This window comes from Ambystoma mexicanum, chromosome 4p, assembly GCF_040938575.1.
Source record: "Ambystoma mexicanum isolate Mex_15411 chromosome 4p, UKY_AmexF1_1, whole genome shotgun sequence".
Classification (NCBI taxonomy): Eukaryota; Metazoa; Chordata; class Amphibia; order Caudata; family Ambystomatidae; genus Ambystoma; species Ambystoma mexicanum.
The window spans coordinates 1,229,442,639-1,229,462,941 of NC_090927.1; the positions used below are offsets into that span (position 1 = coordinate 1,229,442,639).

The window sequence follows — 20,303 nt, forward strand, 5'->3', positions numbered from 1 at the left end:
GTTCTTAAACCTTTGAGTAGCATAGGGTCTATATACATCGCCTAAAAAAAGCCTAAACGTCGACTTATTATGTCTGAGTCCATCTGGACACATCCTGAATCGGAGGCATTGAGCTGGAAATCTGAACACACCCAAAGTCTTAGGCAGCCACAGGGACTTACACTCAGGGCTGCGGGCACTGGAAGGGTTGATAATGAAGGAGATGTTAACGAGAAAGTGAGACGCTGGGTCTTCTCAATCAATCATTCTCTTTATTATTCCGAAAACATTAAAAGTCCATACAATACACATACATAAAATGCACATACAAATTTACAATCGATAGAAAAGGATTATCATAAAAATATGTTGTTAAACTTTCCCTGGAGAGTGTTTAAATGTAATTCCTGGCTAGGTTTTCCTATCCTAACATTAAAACTTTACCCCCAAAAAACAAGAGCGGAACACATTAGCATTGCACGATAACAAATACACAAATGATCTGTGCACATGTATCTCAGAGAGGCACCCTGAGCCAAAATTCCATATATTCTAAATACCGGTTTCTTCTCTCCACCTTTTCGTCAATGCAGAGGTAATATAACCATGTAAGAATCATAATTTAGATTTTTCTCCGATGGATGAACTGTAAATACAAAAAAACAGGCACTGAGAACATGCTCACGATTTTAAAATTGGAATTACAGTTCTCTGCCTAATTTCACTACAGAGTGGGGTAACGGGGTAAAGTGCACACTGCTTTCAGGGTGTCCAGACACAAAGGGCAGCATCCATTACAGTGGCCATTACCTGCCCATCTGACAAATGCGCTTCATTTGGGTAAGCACTTGAATCTCAAGTGGCTCAACAGCCTTTGCTGCTGTACGGAGCTTGTCCACAGAATTTAACCTTCAATTTTGTTAAAAGTAGCTACTATAGCATAGTTCCTATTGGACTCTTTGAAAAAGTATTTCTCCTCAATGAATCCGAACATACATCTCTTAATGTCGTCTTGTTTGTAGTTGCCATTTAAAAACAGTTGAAGTAATCTATGTTTAAGAGTTCACCCATCCCATATTTGAACTATGGAATCTTCTCTACCAGATCACTTGCAAAAAATTCCAATAAATTAATTTGCTTCAGGTCAGCACAATTTCTTTTTTTCTATAGCGATAGCCATATATCAGTCGCCTTTACAATTATTTCTATCTAGCTTTGAGCCAACTCTTCATTAACATCAAAATATGCTGCTAAATTTTGTTAGCTCTAGGAACCTCCTAGAAATAAATGTTCTACTATTTGAATCTTGTTCTCTTTTCCTAACCTCAGACCTAGGCTCCCCATATTATAATGGCTTTGTTTTCGAATTGTAAACACGTAGCAACATGTCAACAGGATGATTATTAAAACTCTGCAAAGTTCATTATTGCCCAGTTTGCCTGGCACATGTTGATTGCCAGTCTCTATGTAGGTGAAACATCTAATTTTCTGCAAAATAGGCACCCAGGTGAAAAATAAAATCCTTAATTGGTTTAATCGCCAACCAGAGAAAAGGAAACAATAGTCATCTTTTTTTTTTTTGTCCCATCACACTAACCTGAGACTTTATGACATGGTAAATCCTTGTATGTAGTGTATATAGGGATCATATGCATTCATTAACAATTGGAGGGCATTAATAGTTCTTGGCCTACATGCTGTATCATCCCGTTAGATGATTAGAGGTATTTGCCTAATAACCTCTCTCAGGTTAAGGAGAGTCATTGGGAGCAATTTGTCCATAAGAGAGATTGCGTACAATTTTAAAAATAGTGGTGATAACAACCATTCTTGACGCCCCCATTTCAAAATGGAAAAGGATCCAGTTAATTATCCATCTTTGCCAAGTTGCACCGTAGCATCATCAATGATGTGCAACTGAATAACAAAGAAAAATAGTGATTCAGGCCAGCCTAGTTCTTTTCGGGCAGCCTCAGAGTTTGGTGCTATTCCCCCTGTCATAAGCCATTGATATGATCACGAATTCTAGGAGAATTCATCCTCTCAGTTGAAACATAACCGACTAAGGGCCTGTTCCGATGTTCTGAAACCTCTGCTCTGAGCCCATATTCTCTGACTGACCAGATTTGGCTTTAACTAGTCCAATCTTTTAGACAATGGCAGAATATCTTCCAATAGACCTATGAGGATGTTAGGGAAAATTCTCACCCAAGTGCTAAATTCCCTCTTCCTTAGAGCCCTCCAGCTCTTTTGCTATATGTTGGGGCTTTTAACTTTTCATTTTGAATGCGTTTTACTTTTGTGTTCTTTGGTTATGGCATTTTAAAACCACTCATCTTTTTCTATGTGCCACATTGCACCTTCAGTGCAGTGGCACGGGGAGGTCTTTCAGACTTCCCATGGTTTAAATACCTTCTCTGGGACTGACTACCGTCTCCCAGAGCATGTAAAGTTAAATTGGCTTTACTAGTCTCTTTAAATTTACTGACCCAGCACACACTATCTTCCTATAGAGTGCTGGAGGGGTTGCTTAGCTTCCCCGGAGTCAAAACACTTGTGTAACAGTAAAATGTTACCTTTTCCTACTTCAAATGGCTGGTGGCAGTGGTTTAGATAAACGTGATTTTTCCCGACCGCTAACAACGTTAGCTAAAAATCGGGTCAGCCATGTTTTTCAATATGGCGCCCCAAACCTGTCTGTAAAAATAGACTCTGGTCATCTTTTTTCGCCATTTCTTTTAGGAAAAGTCCTTCTTGTGTTTTTCTCTGCACGCCAAACCAGGTCTGGTCCCTTTGTTCATTGGACTTTGGCGGGCTTCAGTGCTGAAGCCCTCCTCTGGCGCCTGAGTGTCTGGGGTGGACAGGATGTGAGGGAGGGGCCCGAAACTCCCTGTGCTTAGTCTCCTAGGAGAGCTGAATACCGTCTGGCGTGATTGGCCGTCTGACTGTCCGGCAAGGACAGCCACCCTGCTGTGTGATTGACAGCCAGGCTAGAATAAAAGGGGGGGAAAACTGTTTAAAAGCCGGTGTCTGGGACTTGGAAAGCAGAGTCGACCACTGGAACGAAAGAACCGAAGGAAGAGGACTGCTGCAACTCCTGGACAACCAGTGAAGCCCTGCTGCAGGTCCGAATGGCCTGAAACTCCGATCAACAGAGAAGCCCTTCAAGGTTAACTTCTTCCCTCGAGTTTGGTGGCAACAACCAACTCGCAAGCCACCTGGACACCGTCCCCATCTGGTCGAATTTTCATCAGAGTGCTGTTGAAAACCGGATAGCCAGAGGGAAGGAAACCAGCTTGTGGACTTTAAGGCACTCACACCTTAAACCAATGTCTTGCTACAGCTTTAGGCCCTATCCCTGGGCAGTGCAGGAACCTCCCGACGTCCTCCTTCTTGTCCCCATGACTGAAGCTCAGGAACAGCGAGATCTGCTCGAACTGCCAGGAACAACTGCCTCAGCTACAGCTTTCTTTGTTAACAAGGTACTGTGCAAACGTGGTCTGGAACTATTTTCAGCCATCGAGAAAGTGCGTGAAACGTTCCTCAACTTCGAAGACGTGTCCTTCCCTAAACATTAGTCAAACTTTTCGCCTAGCCAAATTCTTCTAAACTCCGTGGCAAAGACTTAACCGTTATCTACCAGAACTGTGCTATCCTATACAAAGACTCTGAACCATTGACTTTGGCCCAGGCCTATGAGACGAATTGCTGGTTGTATTTAACTGAAGCCCTTTGCCATGCCTATGAATGTATTTCGGCTGTCTATTCTTATAACCTTGTCTTTTTATCCCTTTAATAAGTATTTGAAGTTCCATTTTGCTCCCACTTCACAGGAGCTAAAACTTGTTCATTTACTTACCGGTTGGATTTTTGTGGTTTATTAGTGTGATATTGAGCTGCTCATGCTAGTGTAATGTTTTCAAACTGATTGAGTAAATAAATGTATATTCTTTTACCAAGAAACCGTGAGTAATTGTGTTTGTTTGAATCACTGTATTAGTTGGTCCTTTGTGTAACTTGTTCTACTGCTCACTTAAACTCTTGAGATAAGTCTGGCTGCTCAGCCATCACTACCACTTTACTGTGTAGTGCAGGCTTGTACCAAAGGTGAAATTGTGCTTACACTTGTAGTCCTAATTGCATGTATTGTTTCCAAAGGGTACTGCAAGTGATTCTGCCTAACAGAGGAGATGTTATCAAATGAGGGCATTGGGTATTAGGAACTGGGTAGTCTTCCGTTTTCATTTTTAATAAAAGGTATCATGATTGCAGACACTCGCAGTCAATTGGAAGTTATTATAATGTTAAATGCATTCGTTAATTAGGGAGCCTACAAATCTGTGTTTGACGTATAAGCCAATATGGATACTGTTGGGGTCTGCCCTCTTATTGGAGGATTACGATTGACTGGCCTTCAATATCTCTGATGTGCGATATTGCCCACTAGTTGCCCAGTAATCCAACCATACATCCCATCTATTTGTTCACCCCTTTTATGGGTTCCTCATAGATGTCACCATAATGTGTCACCCATGTGGCTGGGTTTTCCAGTTTAGAACTATTTAAAGGTTTCAATGGACATGGAACTGTACATGTAAGTGCTTGTTTCAGGAAGCATGTACTCTGAAAGTAATTTAGTTGGATTTATAGGAGAGTGAGAGCTTGATAATTGTGACGAATCAGGAGATTTAGTCACTTCTTCCCAAAGGGGAACCTCTTCTTGTAAGACAAGGGAGGTATTGATATGGATATTGTATTTCTATCGCGCTCGTACACAAGGGTTTCAGAGCATTTCAGAGCGCAGGTGAGCCTGCTACGCAATATTCCCCCTACCGGTGGAGGAAAGCGGGCTCTCACAGGGAGACTTACCCCTTGGGATTAGGGACTTCGATCCTGAGAAGGAACTCCCTCTGCATCTCACTCAAGGGACAAATAAGCTAACATCGACCTCAACAGAATTCCTCTGAAACTATTACTGTGGTATCTCTACTGAGGAGTGTCCATTTGGTACTAACACGAGTAAGCCCCAGAGAGTAATAAAGAATGAGCAACTGCCTGGCACTGAGACCAGGAAGCCCAGGGAAGTGAAAGAGAGCCTGGTCCAAACACAAAGGAAGGACTATGGCCGGAGCTTGGGGAAGACTTACTGTAGTCTTCAAGATGGGAGGAGCAAAGCTAACATGGAGAGAGACCCGGGAGTTCGAGCGGTTTCTGCGGAGACAGAGAAGATGGTCTCCCTTCTATCGAGCAGAAGGGAAGAATGGTTGTCAGAGAAACACCTGAAGGCAGAGAGCCAACCAAGAGGTTCTGCCACGGACGAGTGTCCGAGGAGGGATTCGATCATAAGTGGAAACAGTCAGAGGTCAGAGTGAGAGGAGAAACCTCTCTGAACTGATGCTGTCTGAGTGGAGGTACCCCTGGCGGTACCGACGGAAGAAACAAACGAGAGAAGCACTGTGTACCTGACATACAATGAAGAAGGGAAAGAAGGGGAGAAAGGCCTTCTCCACGCCGGAACCACAGTCCAAGAAGTATGCAGAGCCGTACTGTGGAACAGACCGAAGGAAAGCACAGAAGTCATCCTACACTGATGAAACAAAGTATTGAGAGGAGACACCAACCCAGTGAGGGGTACCCGAACCTAGGAAGGTAACGGGACGTACGGGTGACCCGGAGAGAGGGGCAGCTATACAAAGTGGCTATACCCTAACTGGCAATACAATAAGAAGAATGGTAATAACTACAGGACCCCTTATACTCATCCCAGTGGTGCTGAAAAACCCAAGAAGTGTGAAAATAACTATGGGGCTCTTTTAACTTGTCTTTATAATATCAAAGAGCATAAAAGGAGTGAATCCAAGCACTGGGTACATTACACATAAATCAAAGGAGAAATGCAGTAACTAGGAGACCTAAGATGTCATCTCTTTGAGCAAGAACCCATACTAAAAAAGAAAGAGACTGTTTGTCAATAGGAACAATCGGCGAAGAAACTACTGGTCTACAACCTTGAGATGAGGATAGTATACAACCAAAGGAGCAAGAGGGATAATACCCTGAGAGTATCAAGACACAGAAGAGGTTAGGGTCAACACCCCTGCAGAATGAACTTTCAGTAATCTAAAAGGATTATCCAAAGGATGTGTGAGTCTTTTAAAAGAACTGAACGCTATTTGAATATTCCATACTGAAACCGAAAAAGTCTATTGGGAAGTAACCTTTCCAATTGCAGGGGAAGGGAGTCATTTTCCTGGTCTTTAAATGTTTAGAATTAGTGGTAGGTTCAGGATAGGTTAGTTTTGGGACTGGGGACAGACTCTTGTTTTTCGTGTACACTGAGGATGAGCACCCTAGTTTTAGTTGTGTTAGGTAGGGCTACCCTTAGAGTAGGGGAAGTGCAGCTTTTTCTCTTTAATTTTAATAAACACAGTTGAAACATGGTGAACCCTGGACTGTTTCATCCTTCTGACCCACCACACAATGCTGCACAAGAAAGACAAAAAGAAAATGTTTAAAGTGCTGTAATAAAGAATGTCAGCTCCTGGGGGTTTAATTTAAGCCACCTCTAGTGAGGATGCCAAGACCCCATCCTTCTGATACGTTGAACAAATGCAGCATTGCACAACAGAAAAGTGCTAAGAGCAGCACATATAATAAATATGGCTGAGGCACATGAAAGGCACACTGAAAAGGAGTCGATTTATCTTTCTGAAGGCTTCATTTAAAATATTCCTTCATTCATGGTACAGAATAAATAGGTAAATAAAATAAAGTACCCTCTAATATTATACATAAAATAGTTGCTCCTTTTTCCACCGTATGTGCCGCAGAGAAGGGTGGTCCACTATTTGCAGGCCCACAAGTACATTGCATAGTGAAGTTGGACCCTTGCCCGTGGAGTTCTGAAGATTCACCGGCACACCATCATGTGTGATCCCTGACAATTGACTCTTCCCTCATAAAAGAAGAGTCTGATTTCTAGATGGCACACCTCGTGCTCTAGGCAGACCTTCAAGTAGCAGATTCATGCAGCTGGATCAACAGGTTGTACCTTTTACAATGTTGAAGGATGCACTATAGGACCTCTCTGCTACAGTTTGTCACCTGCATCTACTATGCCTTCAAATTTGTGTTTACATCATGTATTTATGTACATATGTATATATAAATATATATATGTTTGTTTATTTACCTGCTGTTAAATAAACCAGAAAAAAACGAAATTGCCCACTGTGAATTGTGCGTCATCTTAACTGAACTACTAATGCAATGTAGTGAGGAGGATTTGGGGCACCCAATTAGCTTGGATAGGTTCCACTAGTGGTAGTGTGAAGATTGCTGTCTTCAAACATGTATGCTAGAATTCAGCTTGGAATTATGAGACCTGTAATGGGTTTCAACCCTAAAGTGCTTTGTGTACATTTTCTCAACATTACCACAGAGGCCTGTGGAGGAGATAGCATGTGTTCCTTCCGCCTCCCTTCCCGAACTCTTGTGCATACATGCATATTCGGTGTAAAATAATCCTGTTGCTATGTAATAACTCCATAGTTTTAATCCTGCTGCTGCAGGCACAATGCCTCCCTGCAACATTTGCTTAATATGCCTGTCATTGCCACTCCTATGCTAAGGCAAGGCGCCCAGCCACTGGACTGACCAGTCAGCCAGTTTCACGTGTACAGAGAATATTGTCAAAGCTGTCCTTGCTATCCCAATAAATACACAAAAGCACCGCATTTCATAATTTAAAATTGACCTTTCTTAATTGTGCAGCTTGGGTGTGCACAAATAATCATGTTGGAAATGTTGAGGCTGATAAAATATACCCTCCGTGCAAGATTTCCAAGGTGTAGTATTTGGCATGGCCCCGTTTCCCTACTAAGAGGCCTTTCATTCTATATTGAACCGCCACCAGCACCCCTAGAGGATTTCAAGAAGGAGACCGCTACTGCGCCCTCTTGTATTTGGCGTAGGTCTCCAGAAGCTCTGTGATGACGGAGGGGTCTTCCAGGGTGCTCAGGTCTCCAAGCTCGTCCTGCTGCTCGGTGATAATTTTCCTTAGCACCCTTCTCATGATTTTTCCAGAGCGTGTTTTCGGGAGGCGTTTCATCACCTGCCAAGAGAAAACAGGTGTGCAAAGATTTTAATTAGAACTTCAAAACTACATTTACTCCTAATGCAACCCCAACAATGAGCGAGCACGGCTGTTTTGCCGGGGAAGAGAAAGGACAGCAAAAACAAGCATTGGCAAAGCAAATAGGATTACTACAATGGGCCTCATCACGAGTTCGGCGGTAACGCCGACGCTAATAGCCCTACCACCAAACCCCCCGGCGCTATTAGCGTCAGATCACGGGTTTGGCGGAAGTGTTATTGCCCATTCCCCATTGGGCCCATTCGGGAATTCCTCATTCCCCATTGGGCCGGCGGTAATCACGCTGAAAATCGGCAATTTTGCGGCGGATTTCCCCCCAGCCAAAGCCATGATCTGGCGGACCCTTAAATGCGGCGGTAATAGCGCTACCGCCGTATTTAAGGGTTACCGCCAGACTCGTGATGAGGCCCAATGTGTCAAGTGCAGACTCAAATTCCCTAATACACTTCATGCCACGACTGGAACAAAACAAAGTTCATACTATGGGAAATTACATCAGTCCTTATAGTACACAAAAAACAGGGTCACATTTTTAACACAAATGTACAGCAATGCAAACAATGTTTGTTGGAAACCTGGGATTTTTAAACAAATCCAAATTGACACCAAAAGCAGCTAATTGCAACTATTACACCCATGGAATGTTCACCTTTCAGTAAATCATTCTGGCGAATATGTAGTCATACATATCTGCCCTCTCCCTCTATCCCTACCAATAGCTCTGCCACTGGTCCCATCAGGTGACTTAAATCTCGTGTGTATGTGCTCCATTTTGTTTGTTTTTGTGGCCCTTGTTTTCTGCCATCCCCATTGTGGTTCGTGTTGCCTCCCTCCCTCCCTGCAGCCCATTGGTCCGTGTGCCCTCTTTATGTGCGTTTAGCTTGGAAAAATAAAATAAAAAGTGCACCGGAGGATTTAAATCTCCCACCAGGTGCTTGCAGCCCCATTTGCCTGCCTCCTCTGCCACTGGTCCCATCAGGTGACTCATCTTGTATGTATGTGCTCCATTTTGTTTGCTTTTGTGGCCCTTGTTTTCTGCCATCCCCGTTGTGGTTCGTGTTGCCTCCCTCCCTCCCTGCAGCCCATTGGTCCGTGTGCCCTCTTTATGTGCGTTTAGCTTGAAAAAAAAAAAGTGCACCGAAGCCTTTAAATCTCCCACCAGGTGCTTGCAGCCCCATTTGCCTGCCTCCTCTGCCACTGGTCCCATCAGGTGACTCCAATCTCGTGTGTATGTGCTCCATCCTCCCCCTCTCTCTGCAGCCCAATCCCGCCTCCCAACCCTCCCCCCGCACCCTGATTGGTCCACAGGCGACATATCACGAACCCTCCAGGGCAGCCCTCTGCCCGGCAGCCCCTGCGGCTAAGGGCCCCAAGGCAAAGGGCGGCTCCGACATTGGCGGTTCCAAGATGTGTCTGCAGGTGTCAGCAGGGGAAGCCAATGAAGCCACCAGACACCGACAAAACTGTAAGTGCTGGCATGGGTGGGGGGTAGATCAATTACTCTACTCCAGAAAGCTCCCGCCACTCTAACTTAACTTTCAATGGCCTAGAAGGCTACAGACCTACACCATGCATTATTAGAGAAATATGTGACCACCAGCCTAAACCTATTCATGGCTGGACAGCAAACACTGCCTGCAGTATAATGTTAACTAGTACCATACCCCGAGAGAACCACAAAGATTAATCTGCGCCAAATCTAGGCAGAAATGTGATTGCTAGCATATGCCACACTTAGATGGAATTTCTGAACTGTGATTGCTAGCATGTGCCACACTTAGATGGAATTTCAGAATTGTGATTATTAGCATAATAATCTAATGTACTGCTGCTAAGTGAAGGACTGCATTTTGTTTGGAACACTTGCTCTTCTCTACGCACTGCGAGCCGCAAGCTCTTGTTTGGACTGTTCCTGGAGGAGGCGGGACTCTGCAGCATCACGTGACCGATCACATGATAATCAGCGGATATTTAGTGAGCCCTGAACCACCCTTGCGGCGTAAAGCCCTTTGGAGTTAAGCCCATTGGCTGTTATACGGCTGTTGTGCACTGGAGGCGCTACTCTGAAGATAGCAGATCCAGAGAGGAGAGTCCCAGTCCACTCCGGGATCCAGGACCAGGGCTATGATGGCCCCACACACGCGGCAAAAGCTAAAGTCTCAACTTGAATGACAAGGTACGTCGCAGAATGTTTCTGTTATTGCTATTACGGACATAAAATTAAATGCAAATGCTGCGGGTGCTCTTGATGCAAGTGACCGGGAAAACGAAAGTGAAATAGCGAGGGTGGTTGTGGGAATGGGAGTTCCTATCTCTCCTCATGCTACTCAGAATCCATCCCTCAGCGTATTGCTTAGTCCATCTCTTGACCCGATTTTACTAAATAAAACCCGGAATGAGGACAAAAACAATTCAATTAAGTTGCCACTAACCATCGAATCGGCATTGGAGAAATCGGTCACGCAGGAAAGGGCGCCGGACCCTGAGACAAAAGGAGAAAGTTTACTTGAACAACCAGGAAACAGTAAGATTTTCCCTATTGAGGCACAAGACACTAACGCCAGTATAGCTATTGTGGTCAATACTTCCTCGTTTCAATCACCATTTGATGTGACTGACACAGAACATATGCAAATACACATCTCTCCAGACGATGTCAGAAGATCTAGATTTGTTTTTGTTCCTCCGATTAATGCTCCTGTGCCCGACATGCTGCTCGCTAATTACCCGGAAGATATCATTGCAAATGCGCCTACACTAAATAAAGGCCACTTACTTCTGCCAGCATCCAAATCGACATTTAACATGCGTGAGGCCAATGTGGGAAAACATACCTTCTCTGAGAAAGGAGGAGTAAAATTCATGCCAGTGGGCACCATTGACACCACAGATCATCACTCGAACATTCAATTAAATGAAGCAGCTACTGACTCCGGCAACTGTGCTTCTGCAGTAAAGCAATTTGGATGCCAGACTCAGCAGATAAAGTCAGTAGCAGTGTGTCAGATGGATCTAAATCCGGCCCACTTTCAACCGTTGACCTCTGAGCGGTCTTCTAAAAGGCTAATACATGAGCGTTTGTTACACAGCTCACATAAAATAGATCTCGTAGATCATAGATCTGATTAATAGTTTCTCTAATACATCTGTGGAAAAATTCTCAACGCCTTGCAATCGCGGAATCAAGGAAGGTAACAGCAAACTGATGCCAACTCCACTGTTATTAGTCACCCCAAAAAGTTTATCACAATGCTTGCATCAAGGTGACACTTCAGGAAATACACAGTCATCCTCTGTGGATAATTCTGCGATTAATTCTACACACACAAGAGCAGATCACTTCTCTGTACCAGCTGGTAATAATCCGACCCACTTTAGTGAACCTAAGTCACACGACAAAACATGTCCATTTCCTTTGGAACATTCTGTGCATGAAGGTTTGCACCCAATTTCATCCCCAGAGCAATATAAAGATTTAAACACGAAATCTAATCTGTCAGTAGCTGCGGGGATTCAAATACATAACAATGTATTGGCCGCAACGTCTCTAGCCCTAATTCCTTTTGTAAAATTATATGACTCCTTACATGATGCTATTAAAGACCAAGACGCACTATTGAACACTCTTATATCAAAAGTGGACAATATGGAGCAAATAAATGATGCTGTAGTTAAAAGAATGGAGAGAGAAGCTGAAATCTCATCCCAATGGCAATATCGCCTAGGAGACTTGGCTGCTAGCCAACATGAAGATAACTCTTCACTAATGAATGCCATACTGGAAAGCATGAAATGACTGAGGCACAAGGAAAGAAGCCTATGCAATTACCCACTGCTGCTGCTGGCGCACAAAATACGGGTGAGGTGCAACCTAGTCCAGTTCCAACTATTCAACTCGACATTCACTCGACAGAGCCTCAACAGCATAATGTCTCGGCAACGTTACCAAAAAACTCCACAGAGATTGAACATTCAACCACAAAGGGCAAATGAGCCAACCCTGATCCCAAATGGTCAAACTGAGGCTAGGAGAATGCAACCACCTCCAAAGATACAAAATGATCCTCCTATACTGGAACAGATATCTAAGGACCTCGCACCAAACCAAGCTGTGAGTTGCTCTAAACAATTGACTTTGGTATCTTTTCTGGCACTGCTAAAACATTAACGGTAACGGTAACGAAAACAGTCTAAACAGTATCTAAGCCAAAAGCAGTGACTACAGCCTCAAGCAAGAATGGCAAAAAGGTCAGAGAAAGGAACACAGGCTCCGCCAAAAGATTTGTCAGAAATCTATCTACACCACAAAAACTAGGCCTGTTTGAACGTAAGCAGGAGAGAAATAAAACAACCACAAAAGGAACAGAAAATGCAGACACATTTGATGTCCCAAAATGCAGAGATACTGTGTCTGTAACGCAAAAACAAAATCCTAATAAGCGGGCTCGCTTAGATTCAGATGACCTTACAAGTGACACACTGGATAAATCACTGGAATTATGCGAATATTCTACTTATTCCATCGACTCAGAAGACTCAAAGAGTTCAGAAGAATTAGTAAGAATCCAACGAAAAGTGGTCAACAAACAAGATTCAAATCCGAGTCTAGAACCGAGCAATTTGGTTCAACCATCTAAAGTTTCGTTTTCTAGCAAGAAGAATGTTGGTGCCCTGGAAGTAGGTCATAGTAGCGCTGCCATTTTGACAAACAAGGCTGTCTCTCCAATCTCTCTAGCTCTGGGAGCTCATTCGTCAAAAAATTCCTTAACAAATCTTAATCCAAAAATGACACAAATTCAATTGAAAAATCAAAAGGAGACTCAACCTAGAGCAATCCCGAAGGCGAACAGAATATCTAAATTGCTCGGCTTGGAGGATCCGGATAGAAAACTTGTTTCCATATGAGAATGAAGTGAATCTCAATAGAAGAAATGTGATGAGGCAATTGCATAATATACCTTCATTACGTACAATAACTTCGGACGATATAGGAATTGTGGATTATATATCAGAAGATTCAGCTGACAAGGTGTTTCTTCATATAAGATCAACAGCAGTGGAAAAAATACTGTTAGCTGCCAAAGAAGAAATCTTAACATTTGGTTTTGACATGGAACTTTAAAAAGATCAGCCTAAATCACAAGATGATCCATCTGTCCAGGCCAATGAAGAACTTTCACCCTCTGAATTACGTCGTCAGTTATTGAGACAACAATTCAATGTAAAATCTCATTGGTCAACTACTGAATCTCAACGCAGAGTCAAAAATTCAATCGCTAAAAGCACCGGTTTTTACAGAGACACTCGCCCATAACTAAAGATATCCTATGTAGAACAGCTATGTGGGATCATATCCTGGAACACCAGGGGATTTCATCATCTTTTTCGAGATTTCCCTCTGTCCTTAGAGAATAACTTTGCCCTCTGTCTACAGGAGACCTGGCTGCGGGAAACTCCAATCAAAGATGGTTATACTGTCCTGCTAAATAAGGCAGGAAAAAATCTGAGGACGACCTTACTCTGGTCTTATTACTATGGTGAACAACTTTTACGGGTGGACCGTTGAGCAAATCTATAATCCAAACATTTTAATCCAGGGGACACTCTTATATCTTCCTACCCGGAACTCGGATCAAAGGAAACATCTACTTCTGATAAATACGTATTGGAACCCCTCAATGATCTCGACATCTGGCTTTATAAGAGCAGTCACCTCGATAATCGATCCATGCCTGATATCCTATTCAGACTTGATCATAATAATCTGCGGTGATCTGAATTTATCCTGGTCTGAGGTACAACAAACAGGTTCCTCTGCTAACAATAATTGCACCCCAAGAGGAGATTTATGGAGACATGCATTACAAATCAGAAATTGCGAGATGCTAAATGGCTCAATTAAAGGCGATATACCAGCGGGTCCCACATGGCAAAGAGACCAAAGCAAGAAAACGTTGGATTACATCTGGCTGTCTTTATCTGAATGGTCAAAAGTCGACAACTTGAAAATTCATAAGACATCCAGTAGTGATCATTACATATTGGATCTAACTTGGTCACTCCTACGGGCAGTAAACGTAGAAGTGTACACTTCACCGGTGGAATTGAATCATGGGGAAAATAGACTCAAAATCAATGCAAGCCACACAAGTTACTGAGACAAAATCTAAATGAAAATTTAAGCTCCACATTTTTGAGAATGAATTATGCTCTTTTTCTGACTCGGTACTGCACAAAAAAATACTCATTGACGTTCCAGACACAGTTAAAGAAATATACTTTTAGTGCTGAAGTCAGTTATGAGAAAAATAAAATGAACACGAAGATCAGATTTATAAAAAGGACAAGTCAAGATTCTAACATCTCTCGTGCGATAAAGGAATGCAAACAGAAATATCGTAATTGGCTCAAATCCTTTAAGATCATAAGAGACCAAGAACGAGGAGAATCCATCTTGTCTCTGATCATCCAAAACAACTCCAAGGAAATATGGAAAATCCTAAATGGAACTGCAAAACAAGAAGTCAGAACGACAAATGGAATCTCTATGTCATCCTGGGAAAAACACTTTAAAAGTGTTTTCAATAGAGGTTACGATTGTCATGATTCCTTGTCTCAGACTGACACGGAACATTGGAATGTGTGTGAATCCTACGAAAACATTGTAAAAATGATTCAACAACTGAAAAATTCCTGTGCTGCAGGTCCTGATGGATTGACCAATCTGATGCTAAAAGGAAAAAAAAGAAGCATGGGCAGAATTCATTGTGGAGTTATTTTCCCTCATAGCTAAATCTAAGGAAATTCCAGTTTCCTGGAAGGCCGCAGTCATTATTACAATATTTAAAAAAGGCAACAGGGAAGATCCAGCAAATTATCGGCCTATTGTTTTAATGGACATAATAGGTAAGATCTTCGCCACATGCCTTCAACTAAAGATCACTGCTTGGGCCACTAACATCGGCCTTTTTGACTGCCGGCAAACTGGCTTCACCAAAGAAGTTGGCACGGAAATAAATCTATTAATTGTCAATCTTCTAAAACTTGAAGCATTGAAGTCCCGAAAAAAACTGTTCATGGCTTTCATTGATATGAAACAAGCCTTTGATACTATTAATCGCTCTAAACTCTGGAACAAATTATCAACATGGGCTTGCCCGTCATCCCTACTCCACCCGCTAATCGCTTTACACAAGGAAACTTCTATTAGATTTCAAATCAATAAGAGCGGACATCTAACTAACAAAGTGCGAACAACAAGTGGTGTAAAACAAGGCTGCCCTTTGGCAGCGCTTCTGTTCAAACTATACATTTCTGATATTGCCGAAGACTTGAACAATGTGCGTTGTTTTCCACCCAAAGTGAATGGCCAACAAATTAGTTGGGCTCTCTATGCTGACGACATTGTGATGTTTGACCAAACTGAAATAGGTCTACAAAGGCTCCTGACTAGTATTCTATCTAACAGCCAATGATCTTGCCATCAATGCCAGCAAATCAGAAATTATAGCTTTCAGACCACAACACCGCACTAGTAATTCTTTCAAATGGACCGTTGCTGGCGAACCAATAGAATCAGTCTCAGTTGTTCGCTATTTGGGAGTTCTGATCAACAAATCAATCAGGGAATGGGATTGGACATTAGACCTAAAACATCGCATGGCAATGTTTACCATGCAAGGTCAAAGGCTGCACGCTGAATATGGAACATTTACACTCTCCCCAATAAGATCATTTTATATGCAGAAAGTTATCCCAGCGCTAACCCCTGGAGTTGGAGGCTGGTCTGAATATAGACCAAAAAAGCTGGTCATCACTTGAGGGCCTTTTTTGGAGAAAGGTCCTGAAATACCTCCAGGCACTGATATCATGGCAATTAGACATGAATTAGGCCTAGAGCCTCTGTATGGAATCATACAATGGAAATCAATTGCTATGCTAAGAAAAATGTGCCTACAAAAGGTTGCACCTCCTTACGAAATATTTAAATCAACAGATGAACATCCACATTCTGGGATTCTGCTGACGTGGGTCAATAAAATCATGAAGATCATTGAAGTGGCCGATATACCATGGAATTTGCTAATGGATTTACCGCAAGTAGCCAAAAAGAAGCTCAGAAAGTGGAACTGGATAAAGAATAATGAGATCCCTGACTCTCTACCAACCTCTCTTTTCACAGGTGTAACTTGCAACACTTTGGACAAACTACCAAAATATCTGGAAAGATTCCCCTCAAGGTACCATCGAAACAAGTTTTTAAGAATCCGTCTGAATGCTTACAACACAAAAGAAATGATGTGGATGAAACATCACAAAGATTCAACGGATAATCTTTGTAGATTCTGTATGAAATCAACAGAATCGTTAAAACACCTAATAACAGAATGCGTTGAACTTGCATCTGATTGTTTGTCCTTTCTTGGTAGATTTTTTTCTCCCGTGTTAAACATTGAGGACTGGTGGTTCAATTTACTTTCTGAAAACAGGCCTCCACTAATTTGTGCAGTTATTGATTATATGGAGAACATCCTAAATCATGATCAATCTCTAACTAAATGAATTAAATGAAGGAAAATAAAGTGCTGACAGAATCTTATATGTAATTAAAGTTTTGTAATAAAACTAATTGTTACAAATAAAACAATTAAAAAAAAATATTAGCATATGCCACACTTAGATGGAATTTCTCAAGTTTAGTCTGCGCCAAATCTAGACAGAAATGTGATTGCTAGCATATGCCACACTTAGATGGAATTTCAGAAATGTGATTGTTAGCATATGCCACACTTAGATGGAATTTCTCAAGTTTAGTCTGCGCCAAATCTAGACAGAAATTTGACTGCTGCATATGCCACAATTAGATGGAATTCTCAAGTTTAGCCCGCGTTGCATCTAGAGAGAAATGTGATTGTTAGCATATGCCACACCTAGATGAATTCTCAACTTTAGTCCGCGCCAAATCTAGACAGAAATATGATTGTTAGCACATGCCACACCTAGATGGAATTCTCAAGCTTAACCCGCATCGCATCTAGATAGAAAGGTGACTGTTAGCTTGTGCCATACTAGTATGGAAGTCTGAACTTAAGCTTGCGTCGCATCTAGATAGAAATGTGATTCTTAGCATGCACCAAACTTAGAATTATGAACCTAGCTTGTGTTGAATCTAGACAGAATGTGACTGTTAGCATGTGCCACACTGGTATGGAATTCTGAACTTTAACTGGCGCGGCATCTAGATAGAAATATGACGGTTAGCATGTACCGCTCCCAGATGGAATCCCACAATTGCAAGGACAGCAATGCCAACTAACCAACCAACTAACAATTCCATCCCTCTGCATACACCTCGCAAACTATAACCAAACACAACCACAAGCAGAAAACGCAGCAATCCGCACAAACTTCACAACAATGCAACAACAAAACAAACCACACATAGATTTGCACAACAGCACACGACGACTACGGACCATAAAACACCCAAAGCCCAGCCAACGGACCCACCGGGCTGAGGCTGCCAACAGCACATCACTGCTCTCTTGCACTTTTCCAGCTTATTCCCACTAACCCACCCCTCTCTCCCCTTTTTCAGAGCCGCCAGAGCGCCAGGGGACCACTTTGGTGGTGATAGTGCGTGGTACAAATGTCCTTTAACATTAACATTAACAATAGATTGTATGCCACTTGTTGCTGAAGCAACATTTATGAGCCAAAACCTAACAATGATGGTCCCCGTTACTTAAGGTGGACACGTGTTAAGCTCATATTTTTTAGCATATAACATTGTTTTTTTTTTATTTTACTTGATTTTCAAACATAAAAAAATAAGCAAGGCAAGGATTTTTTCAAATTGTATATTATTGGCAAGTAGGTAAAATCGTCAAGTTTTGAAAAGAAGAGCAGATTGTATAAACTTCTCCAGTATTGGACAATTTTGGAATGGCGCTGGGATGAGTGTCTTCTATGCAATAACCAGTGCGCACATATGCTATTTTTGATCTGGGTGGCCAGTGCATAGGTTGTCGCAAAACACACCCTTTTTTGGTGCATATATTTATTTTCTTGTAACAAAATACAATCCATCCAATACAGTGGATCCTGCATTTGATTCAATTTACAACTTTGAAGACATCATAATAACCGCCCAATCTCCCCCAACCCGCCTCAACCAAAAGCTCATTCAAAAAACGATGACATAGAATATACAGTAACATATTTAGAAAATGAATTCATCTTCAATAAAATTTTAAACAAACAAGAAAAGTAAAAAATTAACATAAGGTGCATCACAAACGCCCTAGAAGCAGAATGATTGTTGTTTGCGAGAGAATGCTAATCCAGTAGCAGAATGCACAGAGCATAGGACGGAACTTGCCTTCTCAGGACGCCCAGGGTATAGTAAGGGTGGGTAATATGCGGGTGGAGGAAAGTGGAATTATTGGGGCAGTGCCAGGTACTGCGCTATCAAGGCGCATATGCAGTGGATCTCCCCTCGCTTCCCTTAGTACAGTAGCTCTTCCTAGTTTCGTTCTGCGTTCCGCATGCTGTGAGTAAAACGTCTCATAAAGCTCTGCGAAGCTAAAAAATCCAGTATGACCAGGAGCGTTCATTTACATCAGTGGTAGATGTGGAACAAAAGAAGTAGTGGAACTGTGTCTCTGACAGGGTTGGGGCATGGACAGGAGCCTCGAGTGGGGCATGTGGCCATTTACTTCATATGAGAAGTTGCTTGTTGTGCAAAATGTGTGCACTCTTTCGTAGAGATGATAAAGAACCCATAGTGATACCGTAATAGTTGTAAGAAGGTGATGAATAATTGTTCACAACTGAGTCATCAAAAAATGGAACAGAGAAAAACAATGCTATACAAGGGTAACATTGTAGTAGGATGTGTTCTCTCTACTGCACTTTGATTCTGCACTGATGTGTACAGCACTGCTGTTGTCTATTGCACTCTTGACCCCATGCACTGGTGTTGGGAGCAGCAGTGCAGTACAAAGCAAATGCTACGCCATCTATTCAAGTTATCAAATAGCAACGGGACCATGTAATTATCATATCTTAAGAAATCGCTGTGCTAGTCATGTCTGTGAGTCTTATTGAATGCTGTTTGATTACGAGCACCTCTGATGCTGGCAGACCCAGATACAATTGTTAGGATTCAACAAAGGAAACAAAGGTGGGATCGTCTCTCTTCGGTTGAGGACAAAGTCTGCCCATGATTGGTTTTGACATGTCACTGACCTGACCTCAGGCATTCCTGTATTTTCAAGAGTAGGTAGTCTTCCTTCAGGGCTTCAGTCAGCTAGGCACTTGTGATGGATTTGGGGAGTGCATTTCTCATCAGGTAGTGTATGTAATGACTTTCTTTGATGGACTGGTGCTCATCATGAGCGGGAAGTGGATATCTGGACAAGAAATCCGCCAGTTTGTTGTCTTTTTCGGGTGGTGCATGATCTTGAATGAGTATTCTTGTAACCCGAGTCCCCACCTTGCGATGCGTGGTGGTATCTTAGCCGTTGGTTTACCATATATTGTGGTGAGGGCCTGATGGTCAGTGATGATGGTGAAAGGGTGTCCATAAAGGAACAGATGATAGTGTTCACATGCCCATGCAACTGCTAAACTCTCCGGTTATGAGTACACACGTTCGGTTGCTGAGAGGCTGTGGCTTGCATATGCTAATTTGTGCTTCGGTGAATCGGGTGATGCCCCTGGCTTTGTTTGAGCTAGGATGGCCCCTAGCCCGACAGGGCTGGCATCAACAGTCAGCTCTGTGTTAAGATCCGGGTCGTAATATGCCACGCAGGATGCTGATGCAATGTTTTTCTTTATCTCCTGGAAAGCTTCGTCGCATTCATTTGACCAGTAGAATCTTGAACTTTACCCATGAGGAGTCGGAGGGTCGTGCTCACTGACGCGAAGTCCTGAATGTATCACGTACAGCAACTCGCCATCCCTAAGAATGATCATACTGTGGACACGGAGGTGGGAGTGGGAGCCTTCACTAGTGCTTGCACCTTTTCCAGGTCTGGTTGTAAGCCGTTGCTTGAAAATATATGTCTGAAAAATGTTAAAGTCGACTTGCTGAGCTTACACTTGTCTGGATTGAGTGTGAGGTGAACATCCTCGAGGGCCATGCATACTCTCCTTAGTGTATCTT

The 20,303-nt window shown here is 42.6% G+C and overlaps 1 protein-coding gene across 1 annotated transcript in view; it reads right to left on the reverse strand.

Annotated features, from left to right (window-relative positions):
- Positions 1-231: 231 nt before the first annotated feature.
- Positions 232-20,303, reverse strand: part of ACSS1 (acyl-CoA synthetase short chain family member 1) — a 968,098-nt gene continuing 948,026 nt past the window's right edge. The window contains exon 14 of the mRNA XM_069606883.1: positions 232-8,092. Coding sequence (XP_069462984.1) covers positions 7,925-8,092 — 168 coding nt within the window. The 3' untranslated portion in view covers positions 232-7,924. The remainder of the gene's footprint in view (positions 8,093-20,303) is intronic.